The sequence below is a fragment of the Cololabis saira genome, chromosome 5 (genome assembly GCF_033807715.1).
Source record: "Cololabis saira isolate AMF1-May2022 chromosome 5, fColSai1.1, whole genome shotgun sequence".
Classification (NCBI taxonomy): domain Eukaryota; kingdom Metazoa; phylum Chordata; class Actinopteri; order Beloniformes; family Belonidae; genus Cololabis; species Cololabis saira.
This window is the reverse complement of record NC_084591.1, coordinates 33,616,943-33,643,413: the sequence shown is the minus strand read 5'-3', so window position 1 is coordinate 33,643,413 and position 26,471 is coordinate 33,616,943. Positions and strand designations below refer to the sequence as shown.

General features: G+C 46.0%; 1 protein-coding gene across 1 annotated transcript in view; it reads right to left on the bottom strand.

The window, feature by feature from the left end:
- Positions 1-26,471, bottom strand: part of LOC133444885 (dynein axonemal heavy chain 5-like) — a 97,047-nt gene that overhangs the window by 52,193 nt on the left and 18,383 nt on the right. Inside the window, exons 19-42 of the mRNA XM_061722780.1 lie at positions 26,132-26,221; positions 25,892-26,047; positions 24,970-25,109; positions 19,838-19,989; positions 19,545-19,752; positions 18,196-18,283; positions 17,984-18,101; positions 17,687-17,862; positions 17,423-17,509; positions 17,207-17,304; positions 16,198-16,294; positions 16,052-16,132; positions 14,112-14,366; positions 13,662-13,811; positions 13,459-13,577; positions 13,255-13,391; positions 10,359-10,521; positions 10,133-10,244; positions 4,864-4,992; positions 3,701-3,900; positions 814-967; positions 629-739; positions 355-510; positions 52-180 (exon numbers count right to left, since the gene is read on the bottom strand). Coding sequence (XP_061578764.1) covers positions 52-180; positions 355-510; positions 629-739; positions 814-967; positions 3,701-3,900; positions 4,864-4,992; positions 10,133-10,244; positions 10,359-10,521; positions 13,255-13,391; positions 13,459-13,577; positions 13,662-13,811; positions 14,112-14,366; positions 16,052-16,132; positions 16,198-16,294; positions 17,207-17,304; positions 17,423-17,509; positions 17,687-17,862; positions 17,984-18,101; positions 18,196-18,283; positions 19,545-19,752; positions 19,838-19,989; positions 24,970-25,109; positions 25,892-26,047; positions 26,132-26,221 — 3,306 coding nt within the window. The remainder of the gene's footprint in view (positions 1-51; positions 181-354; positions 511-628; positions 740-813; positions 968-3,700; positions 3,901-4,863; positions 4,993-10,132; positions 10,245-10,358; positions 10,522-13,254; positions 13,392-13,458; positions 13,578-13,661; positions 13,812-14,111; positions 14,367-16,051; positions 16,133-16,197; positions 16,295-17,206; positions 17,305-17,422; positions 17,510-17,686; positions 17,863-17,983; positions 18,102-18,195; positions 18,284-19,544; positions 19,753-19,837; positions 19,990-24,969; positions 25,110-25,891; positions 26,048-26,131; positions 26,222-26,471) is intronic.

Genomic DNA, 26,471 nt, shown 5'->3' with positions numbered 1-26,471 from the left:
ACTAAAAGACAGTAATGAGCCTGCTGGTGTTTTTAGATTTCATGACACTACCTGTGCCATGACGGGTTTATTCAGCTCCACACTTTCTCCTTCCTGAGACTGGAAATCCGTCATCTGGTCATAGATTTTCTCATTGAATGAAACTCTGTTAATGTTGTCGAAGAGACTGAGCAGATGATTCTGACACCAACAGACAGGAAGAGACAGATTAAATTCTGAGATGAGCTCAACAGACGACAGAGATGATGCAGCAGTCGCACACAGGCACAGGAGAAATATTCAAACTGACCCATTGTGTATTCTGCTAGCGGAGCCAGAAAGCAGCGGTAAGGCAGCGGTACACCTGCATGTTACCTGTATGGTGTGTGAGTCAGAGGCCTGTCCCAGAACCTCCAGCAGGGCCGGGTCCGACACAAAGAAAAATCTTGGGAACACCAAGCGCTTCTTCTCCAGGTAGCCACTCAGAGACTTCTGACAGAGCTCCAGCTGCTCCTGCAGGTGGGGAAGTACCTGGAGGAGGAGGAGGAGGAGGAGGATGAAGAGGAGGGGGGGGGGGGGGGGTGAAGAGGAGGAGCGGTTCTTCAAATGTAAAAACTGCAACTGAGAATTAGAATCACAAGAACCCTACCTGGCTGAGGGTTTCGTCCCCCACACAGCACTCCACTATTTTGGGAATTTCGTGTGCTCGCTGCATGATCTTCTGCCACGACTTGTCAACATTCTGGAAACGTTTGGCCTCCTGAACGAGAATCAAACCAACGTCACGGTCTGTCTGATGTGAGAGGAAATGCTGAAGCCATGGCCCTTTCTGACCTGAGGCAGCTGCTTGGCGATGTCTCCGCCCACAAACACGGCCTCCAGGTAGATCCAGAGGCTCTGGACAGACATCCACTTCTCGATGATCTCGAAGGTGTTGGAGAGGTTCTGCACCCACAGCTGGATGGACGGTTTGAAGGGAGTGTTGTACCTGCGAGAGGAAGCACCCGACCACCTGTGATTCATCTACTCATGTCTTTTCGCTCTTCTTTCTTTCATCATTTCAGCCTCTCTCACTTCTCATTGACCTGCATTGTTCTTTGGTCGTTCTCTTCTTTTTAAAGTTTTATCTTTCATCCATATCAACCTTCTACTCAGAGATAGTTCTTTTGTCTCTTCTTACAGATTTCCTTACTCACTGCTTCTCTATTTCCTTATTTCATTCCTACTGTCCTTCCAAGTCCATCCCTTTCCTGCTGCCTATCTTCTTTCCTATTTTATTCCTTCATTATCTGATTTCCATTTTTTTTGCTTTAGTTCCTTCCAGACTCGCCTATTTCTGTCATCAGCTCTTTCATTTTCCTTTCCCTTGTTGTTTCTTCCATTTTTCCTTTTCTTCTTTCTTCTCTAATCTCTACTTCCTTTACACCGTGTCCACACTGCATGCGACGCGAGCGAGCGTCAGCGTCAAAAACAGTTCCATTGCTTTATTTTGTTATTGCACTGTCTATACTGGTTGCGAGCGACGCGGCCCGATGCGGCGCGACGCGGCACGCCGTTTTGAGCTGGACTTTTGTCGCACGCTCTGGTTCTATTTTCTTCCTGTCGCTCGCGTTGAAAGCTGGTTCAAAGTTGAAAAAAAAAAGTTGAAAGTGCTGTAGGAAACAGTCATTTCAATACAAGAACCCCAATAAAGTGGCAACTGGCTGGAGGGAGATCGCCAGGGAGCTGGAAGGTTCTGATAAGATAAGATATAATAAGAATCTTATCTTAATCTAATTAGGGCTTAATTTGTGCCGGATCCTGCCGGATTTCTCGTGTCCTCTGCAGTTTCCCCACATCCCAGTAATGATCTGACATGCTGACATGTTTGCTGCATTTAAAGCAGCACAACGTAACTTTCAGCTTTTCTGAGTTTGGCGGCATCTTTTGGACAAAAGCGGTATTGTTTTACCAGAAAGAACACTACGTTTCCCATGAGCACCAGCGCGTACTGCCAGAAAACTCCTGTCCCGTCGCTGCATGTGTTTTGATGAGAGGAGACGGGACACTTTTCTGTTTCACCAAGTGAACAGACAGAACGCAAAAAAAAAGATGTTAAACTGCTGGAAAGGAACTGGAATTTACCGGGATACCTTAAACAAGGAAGCCAGGGAGCGGTATATGGAGAAAATAATGATTATTAATTATTATTAATTATAATAATAATTAATCCCTACTGAAGAGCCATGTGTTTCAATAAATTTGTATAATAGTACAACATACAGTACATGTTTTGTATCCCTCTTACTTCTCTTTTCTTTTTTTTGACTGCTATATTATGGTGAATAGACTCCGAGGCGTGAGCAATATTTTTGTTTTCCTCGTGAGATTATTTTTTTCCTCTGCAGCTACAAATAAGAGTTAATATTTTTTCCTCAACAAACTAGTTTTATCTGAAGATTGGGGTTCATTGCACCGCAGAGAGCTGACCAGCAACTGCGTTTAGCTGGCGAAGTGGGGAATAAAACCTGTGTTTTGATCCGACCCGTCTGTGTGAGTGTTTGTGGTTTAAGGCTGTTTATGGTTCTGCGTTAAATCGACGCAGAGCCTACGGCGTAGGGTACGCGGCGACACGCACCGTACGTTGCGTGTCGCCACGTACCCTACGCCGTAGGTCTGCGTCGATTTAACGCAGAACCATAAATCATGCTTTACTGTGTGTTTGGTCGTTACAGCCGCGATCCAAAGCGAGCCGACGACTCTTTCACTCTTTTACTTTGTTATATCAGATACTTGGCCTGCGTGGTTCAGCCTCCGAGCAGGAAACCGTTGAAAAGTTAAACCATTAGGATCTTTTCCCCACGTCTGTTGTGTGGAGCTGCTGCAGCAGCAACGGGTTACCAGCTTCTGCGGAGCTCTGCGCTCCACGCCCCGCCCATTTTCGTCTCGACTGCGAATCGGGAAGGAGGGGGAAGTGACGTATGCCGTAAAGCAGTCAAAGTCGTAACGATTTGTAGTTTTTTAGTGTGGCAGGGTTCCTACCATGCTCCTCAAAGTTACATAGTGCCAGTGAAGGTGATACAGACCCCTCAGACCATGACAGAGGTGTCATTAAACCTGTTGGAAGTTGATGTACCATCACAATGACTCTGGAAATATGATATTAAGGTGGAAAAGTTACGTAGTGTCGCTTTAACACCACACGCCGGTCACTCCACGATGTTCGCTGTTTGATTGCGTCACCGTTCGGTTTTTTCCCCACTTATTCCACCGAATAATAAGCTTGTTTTCTGTTTAGAAAGTACAAACGTAGGAAGATTACAAGTAATCACCCATCTTTTACTTTTTTACCTTTACTCTTTTAGAAGTAATTTTAGGAGTTTCTTTCAGGAGCGCACGGGCGGGTGAATAAAGGTTGATTTATGGTTCCGCGTAAAATCGACGACGTAGCCTATGGCGTAGGCCGTAGGGTACGCGGCGACGCGCACCGTTCGGTGAGTGCGCCGCGTACCCTACGCCGTAAGGTCTGCGTTGGTGTAACGCAGAACCATAAATCAGCCTTTTAAAAGGCGAATCTCAGCTGTCAATCAAAAGAACGTGGTAGAACGTGGGGGCCATAACGCGTTCAGTGTGGACAGAGCGCGTCCGATGCCACGCAGTGCGACGCGACAGTAGGACGCTCGCATGCAGTTAGGACAGGCTGTTACTCTTCCTTCCTCGCTTCCTCGCCTCCTCCCCTCACCTGTTGCTCAGCAACGATGTCAGCACCATCAGACTGTCCTCCATCATGGAGGTTTTCTCAAGGGTCTCGACTCCATTCAGCAGAAGTTCTCCTCGGGCCCTGAAGGTGGAGAAGCTGAGCATCTGGCTGCTCCAGTCGCCCACCACGTCCTCCAGCTTGGCCTGGATGTCGCACTCCTTAACGGCGCTGATGCAGACATCCTGACGCAAAAGGAACAGAAGTTCAAGTGAGCAAACATGAAGGTCATCCAACTTCCATTTGGTTTTCATTTCACTGATTGAAGATTATCGTCTAAACCCTAAAGCACAATTTTATTTTGCTAAGTTTAGACTCTAACCTTAGCAAAATAAAATTTTGCTTTTTAGCAAAAATTATCAATTAACAAAATACCGTGGAAAATTATGGATCATTTAAGAGACATAATTTCCTGAGGCATTGATGTAATGTGTGTGCGGCGTATTTTGGGCAACATGCAAAGCTGCAGGACAACAGCTCATTTCTAAAGCTTCAGATTACCGCTCAGTTCATAGCAGCTGGTTTTTAGGAGGTGGAGTCACACATTCTGCTCCACCCCTTGTTTCAGCAGAGTGTGCCTTATTTGAAATGTGTCCCAGAGCTTTGTGTTTCCATGAAAACACAGATGTAAACACTAGTCCATTGGTCCTGATCGTTTGGAGGCGCTGCAGGCTGGACTGCTGAAGTAATGCAGCTGTTCAGAGTGAAGCCGTGATTCCTCTGTCACATATCAGCTCAGGGGTTTCGCTGGCATTCTGGCCCCTCTGTGTTTTATGTAAAGTGGCACAACGTGCACGACACACACACACACACACACAATTATTGTTCATTCTCGAAATAAAGAAATAAGAGGGAACTAAAGCAGCAGCTCATCAAAGTCCAGTGTGGAGCACTAGGAGGCCAGAAACTCATCTTCATAGATGTTGATGTTAAATGGTACTTATACCCACACTCTTCAGGACGGCAGGAAATGATGCTTGGAAAAGACTTCAATATGTAACAATTACTACTTTCTGAATCTTAAAAGGCCTACATTTATTCAGGAGGAACATGTCTGCTGATGTGCAACATTTTGAGTGAGAGCATTGTGAAGTTGCTTCATCTGTGTTTATTTATGTGGACGTCATGGCTGCTGTGACTTTTATTACCTCGATGTCTTCTTTGTATTTCAGCAGCGGCGCCTCCATGATGTTTTTGAGGCAGAAGGTCTCTGACTCCACCTGGAAGCTGTGACCGGTCAGATTGCAGAGTCGAGTCCAGTGTCTCGGCAGCATGGCCTGAAGGGTCATTCGGGACAGATATTACACATGACCTTACCTCCCTGATTCTGTTTGCAAGCCTTGTTTGCTGAAACCTCCCAAGATGCAACAGAAACTTTAAAAATGCAGACAAAATAAGTGAAAAGGACAAAGAGGGAAAAAGGATCCAAAGAAATAATGTGCAAAATACTTTTAGTAAACAAAATTTTAAGTTTCTGTTCACATAAATGATTACGAAATGCTCTATACATTTTTATAAGTAGTAACATTTAGGAGATGCAAAGAATGACAGAGATCTAAAGAATATGTAATATATATAATAATGTCAGGTGTAAACGGAGCATCCACCAATTGCTTAGTCTTTCCAGGCAAGAGATTATGGGTTGTCGTGCAGCATCAAGCGTCAAACATGATCAAAACATGTTAAACAAAACAAATTAAAAAAACCTTCATTACAGCAAATTTCCAGAAAACTCTGGCCTTTCAACATCTTTGTGGTTAATATGTGAGAGTAAGAGCCAAGACTGGACACGATGCTGGATGACTCCTGAGCATCCTGAACAGAAACCGTCATGTGACTGTGGCCCAAACAAGTACAAGTACTAAGAGGTACCTCGGAAAACCATCATCAATCGACACACCAGGACTGATGATGGAAAAAAACGTTTGTCCAGGGGGGCATAACTGACATAACCCTGCTGGAAACAGACATAAACCTGGTGGAAACCAACATTAGCCTGGTGGAAACAGACATAACCTGATGGTAACCGACATATTCATTATGAATAAAGCATATTAAAAAAAAAAGATATTTATGTTACTCTAACAACTTAATTTGAGTGTGATGCTAGAATTAGAATTTAAAGAACATATTGCAGGTTAGGGTTTTTTCAAAAATTATACCTGACCTTATGTGAAAATGACTATGTGAGAAGTTAATGTAGGATTTAATATGTTTTACAAGACATAAGGGCACGTATTCAGAGGAAAAAATGGCTGATTTTAGCAAAGCTCCTACAAACGCTTTTTTTTTTCGAACACCGCGTTATATGACGCAGCAGGAGGGAGACGTCTCCACAGCTGCCCCATCTGACTGCACAGACCCCGTACACACGTAGCAGGGTATCTGCTAAACCGAAGATATTTTCCTACGTTTGGACCTGTCATCCACATGAAAACGCAAATAAACGAATGTTTAAAAAAACTCCGGGCAAAGTGAAGATTTTTGTAAACTCCGTTTATGTAGATGCGTGTAGACAGAGACAACCGGAGTTTTGCGTTTTCGAACGTCACATTATGCTCCAAAACAACAACAAATCTGCTCTGATTCTGACGTCTAACGTGCAACCTTTGTTTACTACAGAACTACAGATGGTCCACCATCTGTTCTCTAAGCTATTTATTAAATAAATGGTCTCTGCTCTTGACCACCTTTACACCGACGCAGAGCCTACGCCGTAGGGTACGCGGCGATTTAACGCGGCAGCTCTGTGGTGGGACACGGGGAGAAGAACAGATGATCTACAGATGATCTACAGGTTTGGAATGCTTATGAATGTGGTCGAAAACGCAGATCCTCGGTTATGTGTGGAAGGTTTTTTTTTTTAACAACGATGTAATGTGGATACAAATTATTTTATAAACGATGGGGGCGGTTCAAGCCCCTCCTTGAACCGCCACCTTACTGTGGTGGAGGGGTTTGTGTGCCCGAGTGATCCTAGGAGCTATGTTGTCGGGGGCACTTTCGCCCCTGGTAGGGACTCCCATGGCAAACAGGTCCTGGGTGACGGGCCAGACTAAGAGCGGTTCACAAGCTTGTTATGAAGAGGAAACATCGGAGGACCGTTACGTCGCCCGGATCGGCGTCACCGGGAGCCCGCCCTGGAGCCAGGCCTGGGGTTGGGGCTCGTAGGCGAGCGCCTGGTGGCCGGGTCTTTGCCCGTGGGACCCGGCCGGGCTCAGCCCGAAACGGCAACGTGGGTCCGCCTTCCAGTAGGCCCACCACCCGCAGGAAGGATCATGGCAGGCCGGTGCAATGTGGGTTGGGTAGCAGTCGTGGCGGGGTGCCTCGACGACCCAATCCCTGGACCAAAACCCTCACAGTGGGGACATGGAATGTCACCTCGCTGGGGGGGAAAGGAGCCGGAGCTTGTGCGTGAGGTTGAGAGATACCGGCTAGAGATAGTCAGGCTCACCTCCACACATAGCTTGGGCTCTGGAACCCAGCTCCTTGAAAGGGGCTGGACCCTCCACTACTCTGGAGTTGCCCAGGGTGAGAGGCGGCGGGCTGGTGTGGGCTTGGTTATAGCCCCCCAGCTCAGCCGCCATGTGTTGGAGTTCACCCCGGTGAACGAGAGGGTCGCTTCCTTGCGCCTTCGGGTCGGGAAAAGGTCTCTCACTGTTGTTTGTGCCTACGGGCCGAACAGCAGTGGGGAGTACCCGGCCTTCTTGGAGTCCCTGGGAGGAGTACTTGATAGTGCTCCAACTGGGGACTCCATTGTTCTACCGGGGGACTTCAACGCTCACGTCAGACTGAAGGAGTCCTACCGGGCTATGTTGGCCGGTGGGACTCCTGACGCAGTAGATAGGTACCGGCAGGCCAAGCAGCCGCGGCGCGGGCAGTCTTGGAGGTAAAAACTCGGGTCTGGGAGGAGTTCGGGGAGGCCATGGAGGAGAACTTTCGGTCGGCCTCGAGGAAATTCTGGAGGACCGTTCGGCGTCTCAGAAGGGGGAAGCAGTACTCTGCCGGCACCATTTATGGTGCTGGTGGGGAGCTGTTGACCTCGACTGGGGACATTGTCGGACGGTGGAAGGAATACTTTGAGGATCTCCTTAACCCGACTGACATGCCTTCCACTGAGGAAGCAGAGGGTTGGGGCTCGGAGGCGTGCTCATCCATCACCCAAGCCGAGGTCACCGAGGTGGTTCGTAAGCTCCTCGGTGGCCGGGCACCGGGGGTGGATGAGATTCGCCCTGAGTACCTCAAGTCTCTGGATGTCGTAGGGCTGTCTTGGTTGACACGCCTCTGCGACATTGCATGGAGGAAGGGGACAGTACCGCTGGGGTGGCAAACCGGGGTGGTGGTCCCTCTGTTTAAAAAGGGGGACCGGAGAGTCTGTTCCAACTACAGGGGGATCACACTTCTCAGCCTCCCGGGGAAAGTCTACGCCAAGGTACTGGAGAGGAGATTACGGCCGATAGTTGAACCTCGGATTCAGGAGGAACAATGCGGTTTTCGTCCCGGTCGTGGAACACTGGACCAGCTCTATACCCTCCGCAGGGTGCTCGAGGGTTCATGGGAATTTGCCCAACCAGTCTACATGTGCTTTGTGGATCTGGAGAAGGCATTTGACCGTGTCCCTCGTGCCATTCTGTGGGGGGTGCTGAGTGAGTATGGAGTCCGGGGCCCTCTACTAAGGGCTGTCCGGTCTCTGTATGATCGAAGCAGGAGTCTGGTTCGCATTGCCGGCAGTAAGTCAGACTTGTTCCCAGTGCATGTTGGACTCCGGCAGGGCTGCCCTTTGTCACCGGTCCTGTTCATAATTTTTATGGACAGGATTTCTAGGCGCAGCCAGGGGCCGGAGGGGATCCGGTTTGGGAACCTCAGGATTTCATCTCTGCTTTTTGCAGATGATGTTGTCCTGTTGGCTTCATCAGACCGGGACCTCCAGCATGTGCTGGGGCGGTTTGCGGCCGAGTGCGACGCGGCAGGGATGAGAATCAGCACCTCCAAGACCGAGGCCATGGTTCTCGACCGGAAAAGGGTGGCATGCCTTCTCCGGGTGGGTGGAGAAGTCCTGCCTCAGGTGGAGGAGTACAAGTATCTCGGGATCTTGTTCACGAGTGAGGGAACAATGGAGCGTGAGATTGACAGACGGATCGGTGCAGTGTCCGCAGTAATGCGGTCGATGTACTGGACCGTCGTGGTGAAGAGGGAGCTGAGTCGAAAGGCGAAGCTCTCGATTTACCGGTCAATCTACGCCCCTACCCTCACCTATGGTCATGAACTTTGGGTAGTGACCGAAAGGACAAGATCGCGGATACAAGCGGCCGAGATGAGTTTCCTCCGCAGGGTGGCTGGACGCTCCCTTAGAGATAGGGTGAGGAGTTCGGTCACCCGGGAGGAGCTCGGAGTCGAGCCGCTAATCCTCCACATTGAGAGGAGTCAGCTGAGGTGGCTTGGGCATCTGTAGCGGATGCCTCCTGGACGCCTCCCTAGGGAGGTGTTCCAGGCATGTCCCACCGGGAGGAGACCCCGGGGAAGACCCAGGACACGCTGGAGAGGCTATGTCTCTCGGCTGGCCTGGGAACGCCTCGGGCTCCCCCCGGAAGAGCTGGAGGAAGTGTCTGGGGTGAGGGAAGTCTGGGCATCCCTGCTGAGGCTGCTGCCCCCGCGACCCGGTAACGGATAAAGCGGGAGAAGATGAGTGAGTGAGTGAGGGGGGGGAAATATTCGGTTTTAAAAATACCCGGCTATTTCGGATGCATTTAATCAGAAAAAAGAGAAGATAATAGGCTTGTTTTCTGTTTAGAAAGTACAAACGTAGACAGATTACAAGTACTCACCCATCTTTTAGGAGTTATTTTCCGAGTTTCTTTCAAGAGCGCACGGGCGGGTGCTGCGATAAATAAAGGCTGATTTATGGTTCCGCGTAAAATCAACGGCGTAGCCTACGGCGTAGATTACGCGGCGCACGCAGCGTTCGGTGCGTCGCCGCGTAACCTACGCCGTAGGGTCTGCGTTGGTGTAACGCGGACCCATAAATCCGCCTTTTAAAAAGCGAGTTTCAGCTGTCAATCAAAAGAACGTGGGGGCCCTAACGGGTTCGTAATTATAAGGCTGTGGCCTGTCATATTGGTGTGAATACACATTCACAACCTCTTCAGTGTCACAACTAACATTAAGATCCATTATTTTTCCTATTGTTGAAATTCACCGCACTCCCTCCCGCTACGTCACTTCCGGTTCAGCTTTTTCAGATGCAGAAGTAAAATACTCTCACAAAAACAACTCCGGAGGTCACTGTAGTATATATTTATGCGTATTTCAATGAAAATTCAGATCCTACATTATTTTCCTACACATTGATTCACAGGGGTCTCCAACCTGCAATATGCTCTTTAAATGTAGTAAGTAAAAGCCAGAAGGCCGACTTACCTTGTTGGCCATCATGTAAAGTAAAGGACAACTTTCTGTAAAGTCATCAATGGTTTTCTTCAGATCACTAAAGGCCTTATATCTTTTCAGCTCCTTTGGAAGTTTCCTGATCCTGAAAGTTCACCAGAACACGTGAAAGATACAGAAATTAAACTACATCACTCTTGCTGTCAGACAAAGTCTTGTTGAAAATGATCAATAATATCAGAAAAGCTGCCTGGCTGACCTGTTCTGGAAGTCCTGCAGCTCCGTGTTGATCTTCTCGATGTTGAGGTCGGCCCACAGGATGCCGTAGTATCCGCCGATGCTCTCAATGACTGCGCTGTACAGACTGTAGAGTTTGGAGAGCAGAGACAGCTCCCTCTTGATCATCTGCAGCTCCGGATACGCTGGAGGGACAGGACGGACGATCAGCCCGCAAAATTCCAGCAAGCAACAAACCTGCCAATCCTCGCTACCACCCCTAGCTGGCACACGTGCTGCTTTAATACAAACTTCAATACAGTGCAGGTGTCTGTACACGTACAAGTCCAGGACTAAAAACTGAAACATGTCTCCCAGCCTGACGAGGAAGTGCTCGCAGTAGAGTGCGGGAGTTGAGACGTCCGAGTTGTGAAGGATGCTGTGACGCACTCGCCGACTTTGATTGGGAAGAAAATGTGCCTTCTGAGGCTGATGACCAGTCCTCTAGATAGACCCTCCAGAAAAAACGTGATTATGCGATCACACAATTTCCCGCATAATCAAGAAAATGGCGCTTGATTGTGCGGGGCTCGCTTGATTTCACAATCCCTGCATATTTTCCGCATAAAGTTGGGGGGAAAAAAGTGAAATGGTGCTGCGACGCGCAACGTCATCAGCTTGCGCATTCACAGTCAGGTAAATAAAACAACACGTGGCGTCTTCCATGAACGTGTGGACAGAGGAACAGAGACAATCACTATGACGGAAAAATCTAATTTATCTCACCTACCAACTTTCTTATATCATTGCTGTTGGGTGAAAACGTTGTATGTCCAAAAAAGCATTTAAAAATAGTGAAGAAATAGCCAATCTACATGCTCACGTGTCACATTGTGACGTACATGTAGATTGTCTATTTTCATTACCTTTGTGTGACACTCTTGTATGATGAAGTAGAGCCTTAATTTAGAAAAAAAAAAGTTTAAACATGGAGATATGAGGTTTCTGCCCATCAGCAATAATGGAAAAAGTAGGTTTGCCTCATTGAGGCTTAATAAAATCCTGTGATTTTGGCCAGTTCAACAGTTACTGAGTTTCAACTGTGTGTCTTTGAAAACAGTATTGTAGAATAACAGATTCTTTTCTACTTCACTTTTATAAAGCAGGAAGCAATTATTTAATTTTTTACAATTTTGTGACTCAGGAATGTTTAAAGGGGCTTTTACACAAGTTTTTCCGGTCTGGAGCCGTTTTCCCACTCGTTAGGACATACTAGCCTACAGCTCGGTTTGAAAAATGTATCTGTCCCTGCTTCAAAGAAAAGCCCTGGCTTTAGTAGGAGTAGGAGACGAGCAGCAGCATCAAGGAGGGTCCATTAAATCCTCACGAGAAGACAGGATTTGGGGGAATCCAGGCTCGTTCGGGAGCTACAGCTCCATGATGACCAGGTCTACTTCAGGCTGAACAGGGAGCAGTTTGACAGCCTGTTGGGGAGAGTTGGAGCCTCAGCAGGATCAACCAACTTCAGGCTTCATCACTACAACTGAACGCCTGGCCTCCCTTCCTCTCCTTTATATATCTATCCCTCAAGTTTTTCCATTTTTTCTTGAAGTCATCCACTGTAAATAGTTAAAAACATATTTTATTAAAAAACCTTTCTGAACTATGTTGTTGTTTTTTAGCTCATGTCAGTCATCTAGATTTTTAGATATACTGAGTGTACATGTAGTATGTGCTTCAGTTTACAAAAGTATTGACACATGGTCTTTTCATAACCATATTGATAAATTATTCAATTGATCCTGATATGAGGCATGGAAATGCTATATTTTATTTTAAACTAACATTTTAAAACATTGTTAAAAGAGCAAAAGAATATCACATTTCTACCACTTTTAAACACACCTGGTATGTCCAAATTCTGGGAGATTTCTCTCCACTTTTGTCCCTTTTTATTGATGTCACGATAGGGTCTATCTAGAGGCCGCAAGGGTGGCGCTGACGAGTCCGCACACAACAACAGTGCACGCCAAGGAAACATGTCAGGCCCTCCGAAAATTTCAAGGAATTTTTTTTTTTATTTTAGAACCAAACTAGCTGGTGTAGCTGGTGGTCAGAGGTTTATACAACCAGTGAGGAAGAGCTTCATGAGTTCGACAGTCTGAGGAGCCTATTGGGTGTCATGGAAACAAAGATCTGACAAACGCTAACCTCACTGAGTCCTAAATTTAAATTTGAGTGAGGATTTCTGGGACCTTAACATGAATGAAACTAAGATACACCCAAAGTACATACTGTATATAGAATATATAATGACTATGAAAATATGAAAATACTGGACATATAAAATATGTTCAAAGTTCTGTTTTAGTTAAATGGAAAGACAGATCTCCTCCAACTTTCAGTCAATGGATCAGAGATCTTCTGCACCATCTGACTTTAGAAAAGATCCGATATGTCACAAAAGGCTGTGCCCTCAACTTCTATTCTACTGTATATAGCAACCAGTTCTAGATCAGGTTGAAAAGATAGATACCTCAAACATTTCCAATGTATAGATATAAGCCCTCCCATTTTTCTTCTTATTTTTGTACGTTTTTGTTTGTTTGTTTAAAATGTGGTGCAATGGGGTGGGGTTGTGGGGTGGGATTATGTTGAAATGTATTGAAATGCATGTCAAATTGTATCTTGTACGATTTAAAAAAAAAATAAATAAAAATACACAAAAAAAAAGTGTTTTGTGTATGTTTTAGTTGAGTAATCGTAGATGAGTAAATTTTCTCCCATCATAAGCTTCTGGTCCTACTAAATATTTTTCGCATTTGCAGCATGTCTATCTGTGTCAGGCTGTAGCCTTTTGAACCTTTGATGTGAAAATTAAACATTTTCTTTACGGTTCAGAGGGAGGGCAGAGGAACAGGTGAGTCTGTCAGTCTTACTGTGAACCTCAAGTCCAAACAGCTCCTCTCCTCCGGAGTAAGTGATGTATTTCCTCCACAGCTGATCAAACTCAGCCTGGAAACTCTCCAGCCGCTCAATGGCCTCTGCAGGAGCCACGCCCTCCACGCTGGGGCCTCTGCAGACACACAAGTTTATGACTTCTGTCCTCCACCATGATCCATGTGGCCATGACGAGTGTTTACCTGAGGTCATAGTTGGTGCAGAAGCTCTGAGTGGCGCTCTGGAAGCCCTGCACCGCAGCCAGCAGGTCGGACCTCATGGTGGGTTCAAGCTTCACCAGAGTGTTCTGACTCTCCATCTCCTGGAAGTACAACACACTTCCACACACCTGTCTGCATCGCCCCACCTGCCAGGATCATCTCAGACGTGCTTCCTTGCAACTCACCAGAGCTTTGAGATTCTTCCAGGTGTACGACAGACCGTCCAAGCACTCGGCACTCCCGTCGTTTGACAGCAGCTCGTTTTTCTGCAGCAGGGCGAAAGAATCTTCCACCTGACTGATCGTGGTGTCAATACGGAACTCCGCCTCTCGAACCTGACCAACAAGGAGGAGATAAATGACGCAAGGACGAGCAAATGAGTGAAATATAGTTTGTGAGGACGAGTTAACACAATAGACATAACAACGGATGACAAGTTGAAAGGAAATATTTACTGCTTCGAGATAAGAAACAAAGAACTAAATTAAATGTGAAAATTATTGAGAAAATTGGTGTGATCTGGAAATCAAAAATGATACTTATTCTTTGTATAAAGCCATTAATTCAATAAAAATCAGGAAGAACTGCATAAACAGACTGAAGTAGCTGCAGAAAGCCAGTGGACACCAGCTGACCTCTCTGATTGCCGCCATGGCCTGACGGACGTCCTCCAGGTCTTTGATCGGATGCTGAAGGGTTTTTGTCATCCCGTTTACGAATGAAATGACGTCGTTCATGTTGGCGGACTCCCGGCTGTTGAGCACCTCGCTGAAGGCTCGTTTCCAGAGACGACACTCCTCAGTGAGGGACAGCTTCAGCTCCTCGGTGTCCAACAGGATGGCGCCCACCAAACGAAACCCTGGCAGCTCTGATATCTGCTCCTCCAGGTTCTGCGGGGACGGCCAGGAATCATGGGTAAAAAAGTCGTGTTTCAGAGAGGTATTCAGTTCTGATTAGTTCCCTGCTGCAGTAGCTTCTAGGGCTGTGAAAAAATAACGTACGGCAATACTTGGCGATACTTTATCAGCCTACTAAAATATGGTGATATCCTAATGTTGATTTATTAAGAAAAACATATTCCTTGTTTTTGTGTGTGTAACAATGCACCTTATTTTAGATATTCTTTTGGCTACTGAAAGTCTATGTCCTTTATTCTTCACCAGTGCCGTGAAGCACTTATGCAATATGTTTGCAAAGGCTTACTGATCTACAAAGCACCTCTGCAATACAGTTAAATGAAATAGATCAGCTGTTAAAAACAACACTTTGAGTCAGTTTGTCCTCTGATCAGTATCCTCTAGTGCAGCAACTTGTGTTTTTGACTAACTTAACAAATAAAATACTTTGATATATCACAATCCCACTGGGAAAGGGTGGCGTGCCTTCTCGGGGTGGGTGGAGAAGTCCTGCCTCAGGTGGAGGATTTCAAGTATCTCGGGGTCTTGTTCACGAGTCAGGGAAACATGGAGCGTGAGATTGACAAACGGATCGGTGCAGCGTCTGCAGTTATGCGGCCGGTGTACCGGACCGTCGTGGTGAAGAGGGAGCTGAGTCGAAAGGTGAAGCTCTCGATTTACCGGTCAATCTACGCACCTACCTAAAGGTCATGAACTTTGGGTAGTGACCGAAAGGACGAGAACGCGGATACAAGCGGCCGAGATGAGTTTCCTCCTCACGGTGACTGGACTCCCTTAGAGATAGGGTGAGGAGTTCGGTCACCCGGGAGGAGCTCGGAGTCGAGCCGCTGCTCCTCCACATTGAGAGGAGTCAGCTGAGGTGGCTTGGGCATCTGTACCGGATCCTCCTGGACGCCTCCCTAGGGAGGTGTTCCAGGCATGTCCCTCCTCCCTAGGGAGGTGTTCCAGGCATGTCCCTCCTCCCTAGGGAGGTGTTCCAGGCATGTCCCTCCTCCCTAGGGAGGTGTTCCAGGCATGTCCCTCCTCCCTAGGGAGGAGTTCCAGGCATGTCCCTCCTCCCTAGGGAGGTGTTCCAGGCATGTCCCTCCTCCCTAGGGAGGTGTTCCAGGCATGTCCCTCCTGCCTAGGGAGGTGTTCCAGGCATGTCCCTCCGGGAGGAGACCCCGGGGAAGACCCAGGACACGCTGGAGAGACTATGTCTCTCGGCTGGCCTGGAACGCTTCAAACTCCCCTCGGAAGAGCTGGAGGAAGAGCCGGAGGAAGAGATGGAGGAAGAGCTGGAGGAAGAGCCGGAGGAAGTGCCTAGGGTGAAAGAAGTCTGGGCATCCCTGTTGAGATTGCTGCCCCCGTGACCCGGTTCCGGATAATCGGCGGAAAATGGATGGATGGATGGATGGATGGATGGATATCACAATGTTACAATACGTGTCGTATCCTGATACATGTAGTGCGATAGGTATCGTACGTGATGTTCTTGCCAATACACACCCCTGGTAGCTTGCATTATTTGCTAAACTGAAAGTAGTAATACCCCATTGTAAATACAGCATGACTCATAAAAGAAGAAGGACATGACCCCTTTGTACTGAGTTGTGTTCTTCCATCCTGACACTACTTATCAGAAAGCAAGAATAACATGATTAATGCTGCAGACTCACAGAGTAGAAGCGTAGCTGATAGGCGAATTCGGTCACTCGGGGGTCCGACTGCAGGAAGGTCTGCACCTGCTCCTGTGGGTCCTGAAACACACATCTGTTAGTGCAGCTCCACAACGCCGAGCAGCACCTGAACCACACACACAGACCTGGTTCCACAGGGTGGAGAAGTGGCTGAGTTCATTCAGGGTGTCAGCAGCTGGGATGTTCAGGGACGACACGATGGAGTTGAGCTGCGACATCAACCTGCTCCAAGCAGCAACAACAACCAGTTAGATTTAACGTGAATATGGCACAGGTCAGTCAATTTCATCATGTTTCAGTACTTACAACTTATTGAGGTTTTATTAAGGTACTCCTTTCAAATATAGGTGTTACAAAACAGGAGACAATTAAACTGTCCACCAGGTCTTAGAAGGATCTAAACACAATGTCAGGTGAACGATAAGTATTTCATAATATGAATATAATAATTTTACCAATGCTCAAAACTCATGACAAACATAATTTTTAATACTTTAGGATATCCTCCAACTTTCTGCTTGTTTAGTTTAATGGTCCGGCTACCTCCAGTGGTATCGGTACGTTCCCTTCGTGTTAAAACACTGGGACGACGTCCAACAACATGGACAAAATCTCTGCAGGATATAGACGGACGGCTCTGTTCGCGTCCATGTTCGTTTCAAACACGGAGGATAAGTGAGCCTTTAGGTTCCTCAGGAATGAGGAGGGTCAACAGCAGCCAGGAGCTGCTTTCAAATAATGTACTTGATTCATGGATCGGGTGTGAGCACATCAGGTTACTGGTCTGGAGCATCCACCTGGGTGTGTTAAAACAATGCCAGGGAAGAAGGAGGCCGGCATTGCCCCTAGAAAAGAAACAATGGCTTCTGAGAAGGATTAAAAGGCTATTTCCAAATTAGTTCGGTATAAAAAACCCAAGAACTCTACATCTCTAAAAGTGGAAGGCAGCACGCTTTCTCGTGTGTCCGACTGGAAACGCAGAATCTCAACTCTAAAGGGGTTGTTTGATCATATTACTGATGATAAAACAGCGTAACTAATGATGACTCTGCCGAATGGAAGATCTCGTGACTGCTGGAACAACACATTGTTAGTTCTGATTTTATTTGACTAAAAGGTTGAAAAAGTTGTGACCTGATAATGTCTTTGTGTTCTGCCACTGCTCTGTCCTGAGGTTGCAGCTCTTGGACCGGGATGTCGTCCCCTTCATCAGGAGCTGCTGCCTGGTCCATCTGACGGACAGATAATCAAACTTAAAGGTTAATTAAAAAAAAGAAAACTGGGACTCTTCTGCAGCAGAGAAAATGTAAGTTACTTGGATGGAAAAAGGCTCAAGAGTGATGAATGTACCTGCTGCTGTTTGTGGTGGAAGCGGGTCCATGGAGGGAGGTCTTTGGTGGCAGACATCACAACACTCACCAGCTTATTTACCGCCGTCTGTGATGGACACACAGGCAACACATGCTGCATTAATAAGTACACAATACTAGCAGCAAGACCCAAGACTAAAGGTATCCTTCTGAGATAGAAGTGTTGCTCATCACTGTCGTCCTCCAACAGCCTCCACGCAGGCATCAGTCCGTCCCAATTTACCCAACATGGATGCAGGAATACCTGAATGTCTTGTAGGCTGGGTCTGATGACGATCTTGGGGATGGCTAGCTGGATGGACGATCTGAAGAGAGGAGGAGACAGCTGACCGCTGCAGGCACCAGAGGAGGAAGAGGAGCGGAACTGGTGCTTGATGACATGCAGTCTCTTCCACAGGGCTTCCAGAGATGATCTGGTGGCTGAGAGTAAAAGACATATCAGCACGGAGGAATCAGTAGAAGAAATAAAGAATAAGAAAGGAGGAGAGTCGACCTTACGATGGGGATGACTGAACATAATAGGAAAGAAGAAGAAACCGACCTGTGACCAGGGCTTTGGTGGTGTTATTGTAGAGCTGGCCGATCAGAATGCTGAAGCGGCAAGGAAGACAAGACAGGCAGCGGCTCTTGTGTCGGACGTGTAGACACTGGAAAGATCCCTACAAGGAAACACGAGTGGAAGCAAGAGGAGAATTAGTGAGGAGGACATGAACGTTTAGTCTGATTTTCACTCATCTTCACTTGGTGTGCTACCTGCAGATTGACCGTCTCTGTGGTCCTCATCTTCTTCTTCAGCTCCTCGATCAGCTCAAACACGTATTTCTCCACCTGCTGACTCTGCCTGCAGACGAAACCACCGACAGGTGAGGAAACAATATTTGGTGCTGTTGATGGCCGTGCCTTTGGAAGTCACACGAGCAGAAAGCTTGACACACGGATTATCTGATCAACAGCTTGGCAGCATGTTTTCTCCCGAGGATGTCACCTCAGGAAGTACATGAAGAGAACTGGACTCGTCTCTTACCGGATCTTGAACACCAGTCCTTTAACCTGATCCCACTCTTGTAAAAGTCGCTCAAAACGCCTATCCAAGGCACCAAAGTAAATTGAAAACTGTTATTGAACCGATTGAAGTACAGGGATGGTTCTGGTATCTTTTGAAAGGTAACACTCTGAAGTTTTTCCCCCAACTCAGAATCACTGTAAGTGCTACTAGAATTGAGTAATCTAACTTTGAACACACTGAAATAAAGGTTTTTATTTCAGCCGGAAATTAGTTTTGTAATTAGATGTCTGCAGATGAGTGAATCTGTGACTTATTAACTGGAAAACACATTGAGACCACAGCCTGAAACCTTATCTAGTGCAATTTCAAATTTGATAACAATACCAAAAAAATTGTATTTTACACATGTTTTTGTAAGACTATGTCTTACAAAGACTTTTATTATTATTATTAGACATTAGATTATGTCCCATGGGCATAACTCTTGAATCTTTCAACATACAATCATAATTTATGTCTCTTATGAAAGCTGACACTTAGAGGTATCCTATCATATATCCAGATTCACTATAAATATTGCTGAAATATATATAAATACATATAAAGAGTCAAAACACGGACGCGCGTCTCATCCGAGCAGTGATTTCACATTTTGATTGAATTTCCCGCTGTAGGATTTATCCCGACCCCCTGAAGCGTCATATCGTTGTTAACTGTGCAAACTAAAAACAAATTAGACGAGCATAAAAATGTTATTTTTTTCTCTTTGCTTTATCACAATTTGCTCAGGCATGTGAACATTCACAATTTTTCTGACACTGGAAATGCATGCTGGGAAGTCCTAACTATCCATTGAGACCAAGATTATGCATATTGTCCTGGAGGTATTGTTGATTTAATTTGCATATACCCTGTTCGGGTGAAATTCACCTCCAAAATCCCTCGGGGTTAACAAGTTAAAGCTGGTCTCACGTGTCTGTTGCCGGCAGACACATTTCTACGACATTTAGACATCAGGCAACTAAAGTCTTCCGTTTCCTTGTTGTGATTCTGGCGGCAGCTTCGGCGGTTTGAGTGCGTGAGCGTTCAGCCTTACCAGCTCAGTGCGGCGGCAGCAGCCTGGACGTTGCTGTCCGTCTGCAGCAGGAGGTCCTGAGGGGAGATGGGGGAGTCCTCTGGCAGGACCAGCAGGCAGCAGGACGTCATGTCTCCAAGCAGCTGACCGATGCGACAGTTCAACAGGTCCGAGGCCACTCTCACTGCGTAGTCCAGTTCTTCCAGAGCCGCATACACACCATCCAGGACTGTGGGGGAGAGGAGCTGATTAGGGGGGGGCTCCAGGGTCGATGATGAGGACGTTGGGTGCTCCAGGTCTGTCCGCAGCCTTACATGCATCAACGATGAGGGAGTTCCAAGACAGTCTGGTGAGACCGGGAGAAAGAGCCACCTCCACAGGGCGGATGAGGGGCTCCATGAGAGGGAGGAGAAGAGGCGGGATCCTGCTGACTGCCGACCTGTAGTCCTGCAGGAGGTCCTTGAGCCTGGACCAGCATGTGGACAGTCGGGGACAGAAGACAGCAGGACCATTAGGAGAAAGACGAGTCGGACTAGTCCCGTCTAATGCAAGTTTAGAGCAGAACAAAAACATCTCAAATATCAAGTAAAGAGGACAGGTTCAGAGAAACATTGAGCCAGCTGGCCACCAGGTGTCCTGCGTTTCATCACCAGCCGTAAAGTCGGACCCGCAGGTCCGGAACCGCAGGTCCGGGTCCGGAACCGCGGTTCCTGTAATGACCAGGGGGGTCCGGTAGAAGGCCGTGTTCAGCCTGTACCAAGGGACTGTAGATGCAAATTAGCCTAAGGCTAACTCTGGTGCAATGCATCAAATGTTTATGTTTTTAATTGCACATGGTCCCTCTCAAATAAAATTTAAGTAAGTAAGTAAGACAGGTAATTTTTACATTCATGACGACTATCCAGGGGATTCATTTTTCAGAACCACATCAGGTGAACTAACATAAACCGGCGGTAAATTGAAATATAACTAGGTGGGATCTACGTCAATGTTTACATCTGTCACTATTGGTACTTGGCGCTGCAGTGACGTCTGAGCTGTGAATAACAGAACAAACCTATCCACGTTATAAAGTCCTGAGTTGTTGATTCTACCAACACAGCTGTGACTGCCTGCTGCCTGGACGGGTCTGGACGGGTCTGGACGGACCTGGACGGACCTGGACGGGCCTAGAAGGGCTCTGTAAGGGCCTGGACGGGGGTCGTGGTTTTCTAGTATTCGTACCGTCTATGACTTTCTTCATGCAGCAAAGACAGGAAACAAGTAAAAGCAGCTCAACTGAACTCAAAAGAAGTCCAGTGCCAATGGCAGCCCACTCGAAAACACTGAATGAACTAATGGGCAAAAATCCTCATCAAACACCATCATTTTTAGAGGTGGATGGCAGTTTCCTCACTCGACCATCAGACATTGCTTGTTATCTTAATAAATATTTCATAAATGAAGTGAATAAATTAATCGATATGACCCCTATTGACATTAGCAATATATCTAACCTATTATTAAAAAATAAAATGATGAAAGATAAACAATATTCATTTCAATTTGATAAAGTAAGTATAAAGACAGTAGAAAATATATTAAAAACTTGTAAAAATTAACCGTCAGGCATTGACAACCTTGATGGCAAGCTACTAGAAATGGTCGCAGCTGAGCAATTGCACCTCCTATCTGTCACATTATAAATATGAGCTTTTCCAACTGTCTGTGTCCACTACAATGGAAGCGTGCCAAGATAATTCCACTACCGAAAAAAGAGGAAAAAAGAGAAAAAAGAGAAATGTTCAGGAGCAAAGAGTCGTCCAATTAGCCTCTTACCTGTACTAAGTAAAATTATGGAATGTATAATATTTGAACAAATTACAAACTGCTTGTCTGAATAATTTAATAACAGATTTTCAACACGCATATCGTAAGAGTCACTCCACAACATCAGCCCTAACTGATGACTGGCTAAGGGAAATCAATAAAAAGAAATTAGTCGGTGCTGTTATGTTGGATTTCTCAGCAGCATTTGATTTAATTGACCATAATCTATTGTTGAAAAAACTTGAATGTTATGGGTTTGAGGTGTCCACATTGTCCTTTCTTAGGAGCTATCTAACGAATAGAACACAAACTGTTTTCTTTAATGGTTGTTTTTCCGATGAGAGTGCTGTGTCTTGTGGAGTACCACAGGGGAGTTGTTTGGGACCATTATTGTATACAATTTTTACGAATGACTTACAGGGCTCCAGACTGCGACCAAATGCTCGCATTTTGCGAACAAAATTTGAGTATGTGCGACTGAATTTCATTTCATGTTTTTTTTTTTACACGTTAAACGTGGAAGGGGTGCGTCAATGAACCCGCATATTTGCAGGCCAATGAGTGTGAAAGGGAATGAGTCGGGGGAGGGGCCTACGGCCTACACATAATTAAGTGTGCGCATGGACTTCCGTAAAGTAGTCGAGAGGAGAGGTGCCGCGTTTGAACGATGAAGCGAACAATTGACTCATTTTTCCGGCCTGCTGCTAGTGTGCCAGTGCAAACGGCACAGCCACAGTCGGACGATGATTCCGAGTCAGAGGCACAGGCTACAGCGGCAAAAAAGTTTCGAACTCACTCATTTCGACAAGACTGGCTGCGAGAATTCTCCTGGTTGAGGTACTGTAAGGAGACGAACACCATGAACTGCGAGTGTTGCAGTCGCTACCCCAAAGCTGCGGGGAACACAAAGTTTGCCGACAGTGAAGGCACTTCGCAGTTTAAACACGATACCATAATTAAACACAATCAAAGCCTCAAGCCTAGAGTATGCCGAGATATGCTAATAACTGAAAAAGCAACCCCACTGTCGGCTGCTTTTAGAAGGCAAGAGGCTGTAAATCATGCCGCAGATGAGGCAGAAATGATACTGAAATTTAACACGGCCTACTATGTTGCTAGGGAAGATTTAGCCTTCACTAAATTTAAAAGCGAGCTCGAACTTCAGAGGAAGAATGGAGTAAAACTTAACGAAACATACAACAATGACACTGTATGCGCACAATTGGTTGGCGTTATAGCGGATACACTGAAGGGGAAGACGCATGCAAAGATAAAAGATGCTCCGTATCTATCAATTATGATAGATGGGGACACGGACGTCTCCACTAAGGAATGCAAAATTATATACGCAAGGATCCTTCAGGAAGGGAGACCCAGGAACATTTTGATCGGCCACATTGAAGTCAAACACGCACATGCACAAGGTATGTTGAAATTCAAATTGTGTTTAGATCTGTCCCTAGCTTCTAACTGTCTTACTTTGAATATGTCTGTAGTTTAATCATCACTTATGCCATAATGATTCAGCTGTGAGGTTTGAGGAGGACAGTGGAAATAAACTGTTCAGATAACTGGTGTTTATGTCCAGTGAATGTAATATAGATTAATAGGGCTGAAACGATTCCTTGAATAATTCGAGTAATTTGATTACAGAAAAATTATCGAGGATTTTTTTCTGCCCCGACGAATTGTTTAATTTATCTATTTATTTTTTTTTCGTTTAATTTCACCAGCTCAAAGCAGGTATTACGCCCGGACTACATTTAATGCGACACAACGCGCTGCCGCCGCGCACGTAAAGTTAGAAGAAAGAAATGTGAGAGTCAAAAGGAGCATTGGTCTTATTTGACAGAAATCTACAATATATTTTGCAGTAGAATTTCCTTTTTTTTCTTCTACTACCTCTTTACAGGCATCAGAATGGCTTGTCCTAAAAAAAGAGGAAAATTCTCGACGCGGACGAGTGAGGGCGCAACGTGCCCGAACCCTCTAGGGGGGTCCCGGGGCATGCTCCCCCGGAAAATTTTGAAAAATAGACTCAAAATGGTGCATTCTGGTGGTCTCAAAGCTCCATAATCACATCTTTTATCAATGCAAGAATACACACAAAAAATCTGAATTTTTGCAAAGAATGATGCATTTTGATAACATAATAACACGCATTCATCATCATGGGTAATTCTTCATGCATGAATAAATCTTGAAATCAAGATAATTATATCTTAAACTTCTACAATGGCCAGAATCCCCCTTTCACACACCCTTTCGTTACAAAACGACAAAAGACAAGCAGCTCCTTGTCTTTCAGAACTGTGGTGTGGAACTCCAAACAGATCTGCTCAAAGTTCAGTGATGAGGAGCTCCACTGAACTATTTGTTATAATTTTGATTATTTAATTCTTTATTGATTTCATAAAATATTCAAATTTTTTGAGATTTTTTATTTGGGGTTTTCATAAGCTGTGGGCCAGAATCATCAAAATTATAACAAATAAAGGCTTGAAATATCTCACTTTGCATGTAGTGGGAAATAATATATTTGTTTCACCTTTAGTTGAATTTACTGAAAATAATTAAGTTTAGCAATATATTCTAATTTTCTGACCTTCACCTGTATATTATGACCAATAAATAAGAGCATAATAAATGTCCCATATCATACCATATCAAGCTCAGGGGATGTTTCAGGTATAAGGAACTGTGCAACAGATGCCTGGCTCCTCTGGGATGTTATATTACTTTTATGGAGGTTCCTGCAGCATGCTGCCTGACATACCTCAGAGAGACCTCTGTTTCCTCTTTTAGGACGAGGTGGGGTGTCTGGAGCCTCTGGAGACATCTTGACTTGACTTTTTTTTTTGTATAAAGTCGCGTGTGTCGGGTGTCGGTGCAGTTGGCAGCAGTGAGAGGTAAAGGCTGATTTATGGTTCCGCGTCAGACCAACGCAGAGCCTACGGCGTACATTGCGGGTCGCCGCGTACTCTCCGGCGTAAGCTCTGCGTCGATTTAACGCGGCACCATAACTGAGGCTTAACGAGGCAACGGAGCGCAAAGGGGTTCCGTATTGGTTCAATACGGAACGCAACTTTTAATTCCCAATTACGTAACAATTACGTATTTCAAGGGGCGGGTGGCAAGCCCATACTCATCTCTGCACAGCCTACCTGCAACACAGCAGTGCTGCTGCTTTTTTGTCCCGCTGCAAAAATGTATTTTAAACTGAGCTGCCGGCTCCTCTTCATGTCTGCTGCTGCCGCGTCCTGGCTGTCTGTCTGTGAAGGCTGATTTATGGTACTGCGTTAAATCGACGCAGAACCTACGCCGTAACCCTACTTTTTTATTTTTTTTTCCCCCCGTTCCGCGGAAACCGCGGAAATTTTTTGCTGAGACCAAAATCCGCGGAATTCCGCGGATCCGCGGAAGAATCTGATGCCTGCTCTTTAGGTTTGCTTTTAATGTTTGTCTTGTATTGTATATTATGTGTCGGACCCCAGGAAGAATAGCTGCAGTTTTGCTGCAGCTAATGGGGATCCAAATAAAACTATAAACTTGAGTAACATCACACTGGTGTGTCTGTCGTGTGAAAGCCTGACTCTCGTACGTCTCATGCAGGGGCAGACACTACAGCTCTTCTTACCGGCTGGACAAGTCTTTAATCTGCGGCTCCCTGGGCATTGTCCTCATGACAGCATCTGGGACGGTCATCCCTAGCTTCTTCAGCCATCGGGCCTCCTGGAGCACCTGCAGCACCGCGGGATCCAGGTTCACCAACAACTCCTGAAAAACAGCCACGAGTCAACTGTGCTGTTGTCGTCCAGTGTTTCAAGACCAACACCCAAAATACACAGGATGAGGAACTGATGCGTGTTGGACCTAATAGCCACGTGGCCTCAAGACAACCACACATCAGTCAGAGTACGTAAAGACACAGAGGTTTCAGTTGCAAGGGAGCGTCAAGGACGCAGTGTCCAGATTTACTCTGCTCCAGAGATGGTGATAGGAAGTTCCCATCATGCCTAGTATCCATCATTCAGACCTGTGGGGGACAGTTTTATGAGGGGGGGGGGGGGCAACAACTTTATAACAACTTTATCTGCCAAAAAAGGTGGTCAGCTGACTTGAAAGCAAATGTTAAACTGCTTAAATCAGGTTTCTCAAGAAACCAGCAAATGAATGAAGGGGATCCAACGTAGGTTTTCTGCATAAAAACGGTTAAAGTCCAAAAATTGATCATTGCGATTGTATTTATGTCACAATGTTCATTTGAAGTTCAGTGCAAAATATTGGTGCACACTTGAGATTAAAGTGTTAATGCAGCCAAAGTCATTTGTACCATATTTCTACTGTATATAACTGGATGAGAATTGATAAGACACCCAATCGATAAGAGATATCAATAGAATCGGTAAATTCGTAACAATTACCATCCCATCTCAACAAGTTTTATTTTACACTCATGTAACCACATGATGAAGTGAGCTCCGGGACGTGGTCGACTCCTAGCAGCTAACGAGATAGGAGTGTTTCCTTCATGTCTCGGGGTGACGATGAACCAGCACCTTGCTGTTCTTGTCCCGAACCAGCAGGGTGACGTCCAGACAGTGAACAGTGCTCTCTGCAGCCGGGGTCCACTTGTCGACGTGCATCTTCTCGTACTTCACCAGCACTTCAGCCATGTGGTTGTAGACGCGGATGGCTTTAGTCATCTCAGGGCCCTGGCAGAGAGAGACAGACAGAAGGGCTACTGAGCTCACTGTGATGGCTGAGGACACGTCTCACGTTTGAAGGGCCGTTCAGACCTTGAGCAGATCCAGCTTCTTGGACAGGACCTGCATGGGAGCTTCAATCCTCTTCAGAAGGTGGCGACACCAGAGGATCCTACCTGCCAACTGAGAAACAGAAGCAGGGTCAGATTTGTAGTCTGTGCTGTGTAGTGATCCTCTTTATACTTTCCATCTTAGGATACACTAACGCCCCAACAGTCCAGTAGCCCTAACAGATCCTGACATAAGGAGCACCAGGAAGTTGGTGTCTACTGAGAGCTCGCCAGCACGACCTCTGCAGATTTCAAACAAGCCTATTTCTGCTACCTATCCTCATAGATTAAGAAAATACAGGACTGTCTCAGAAAATTAGAAA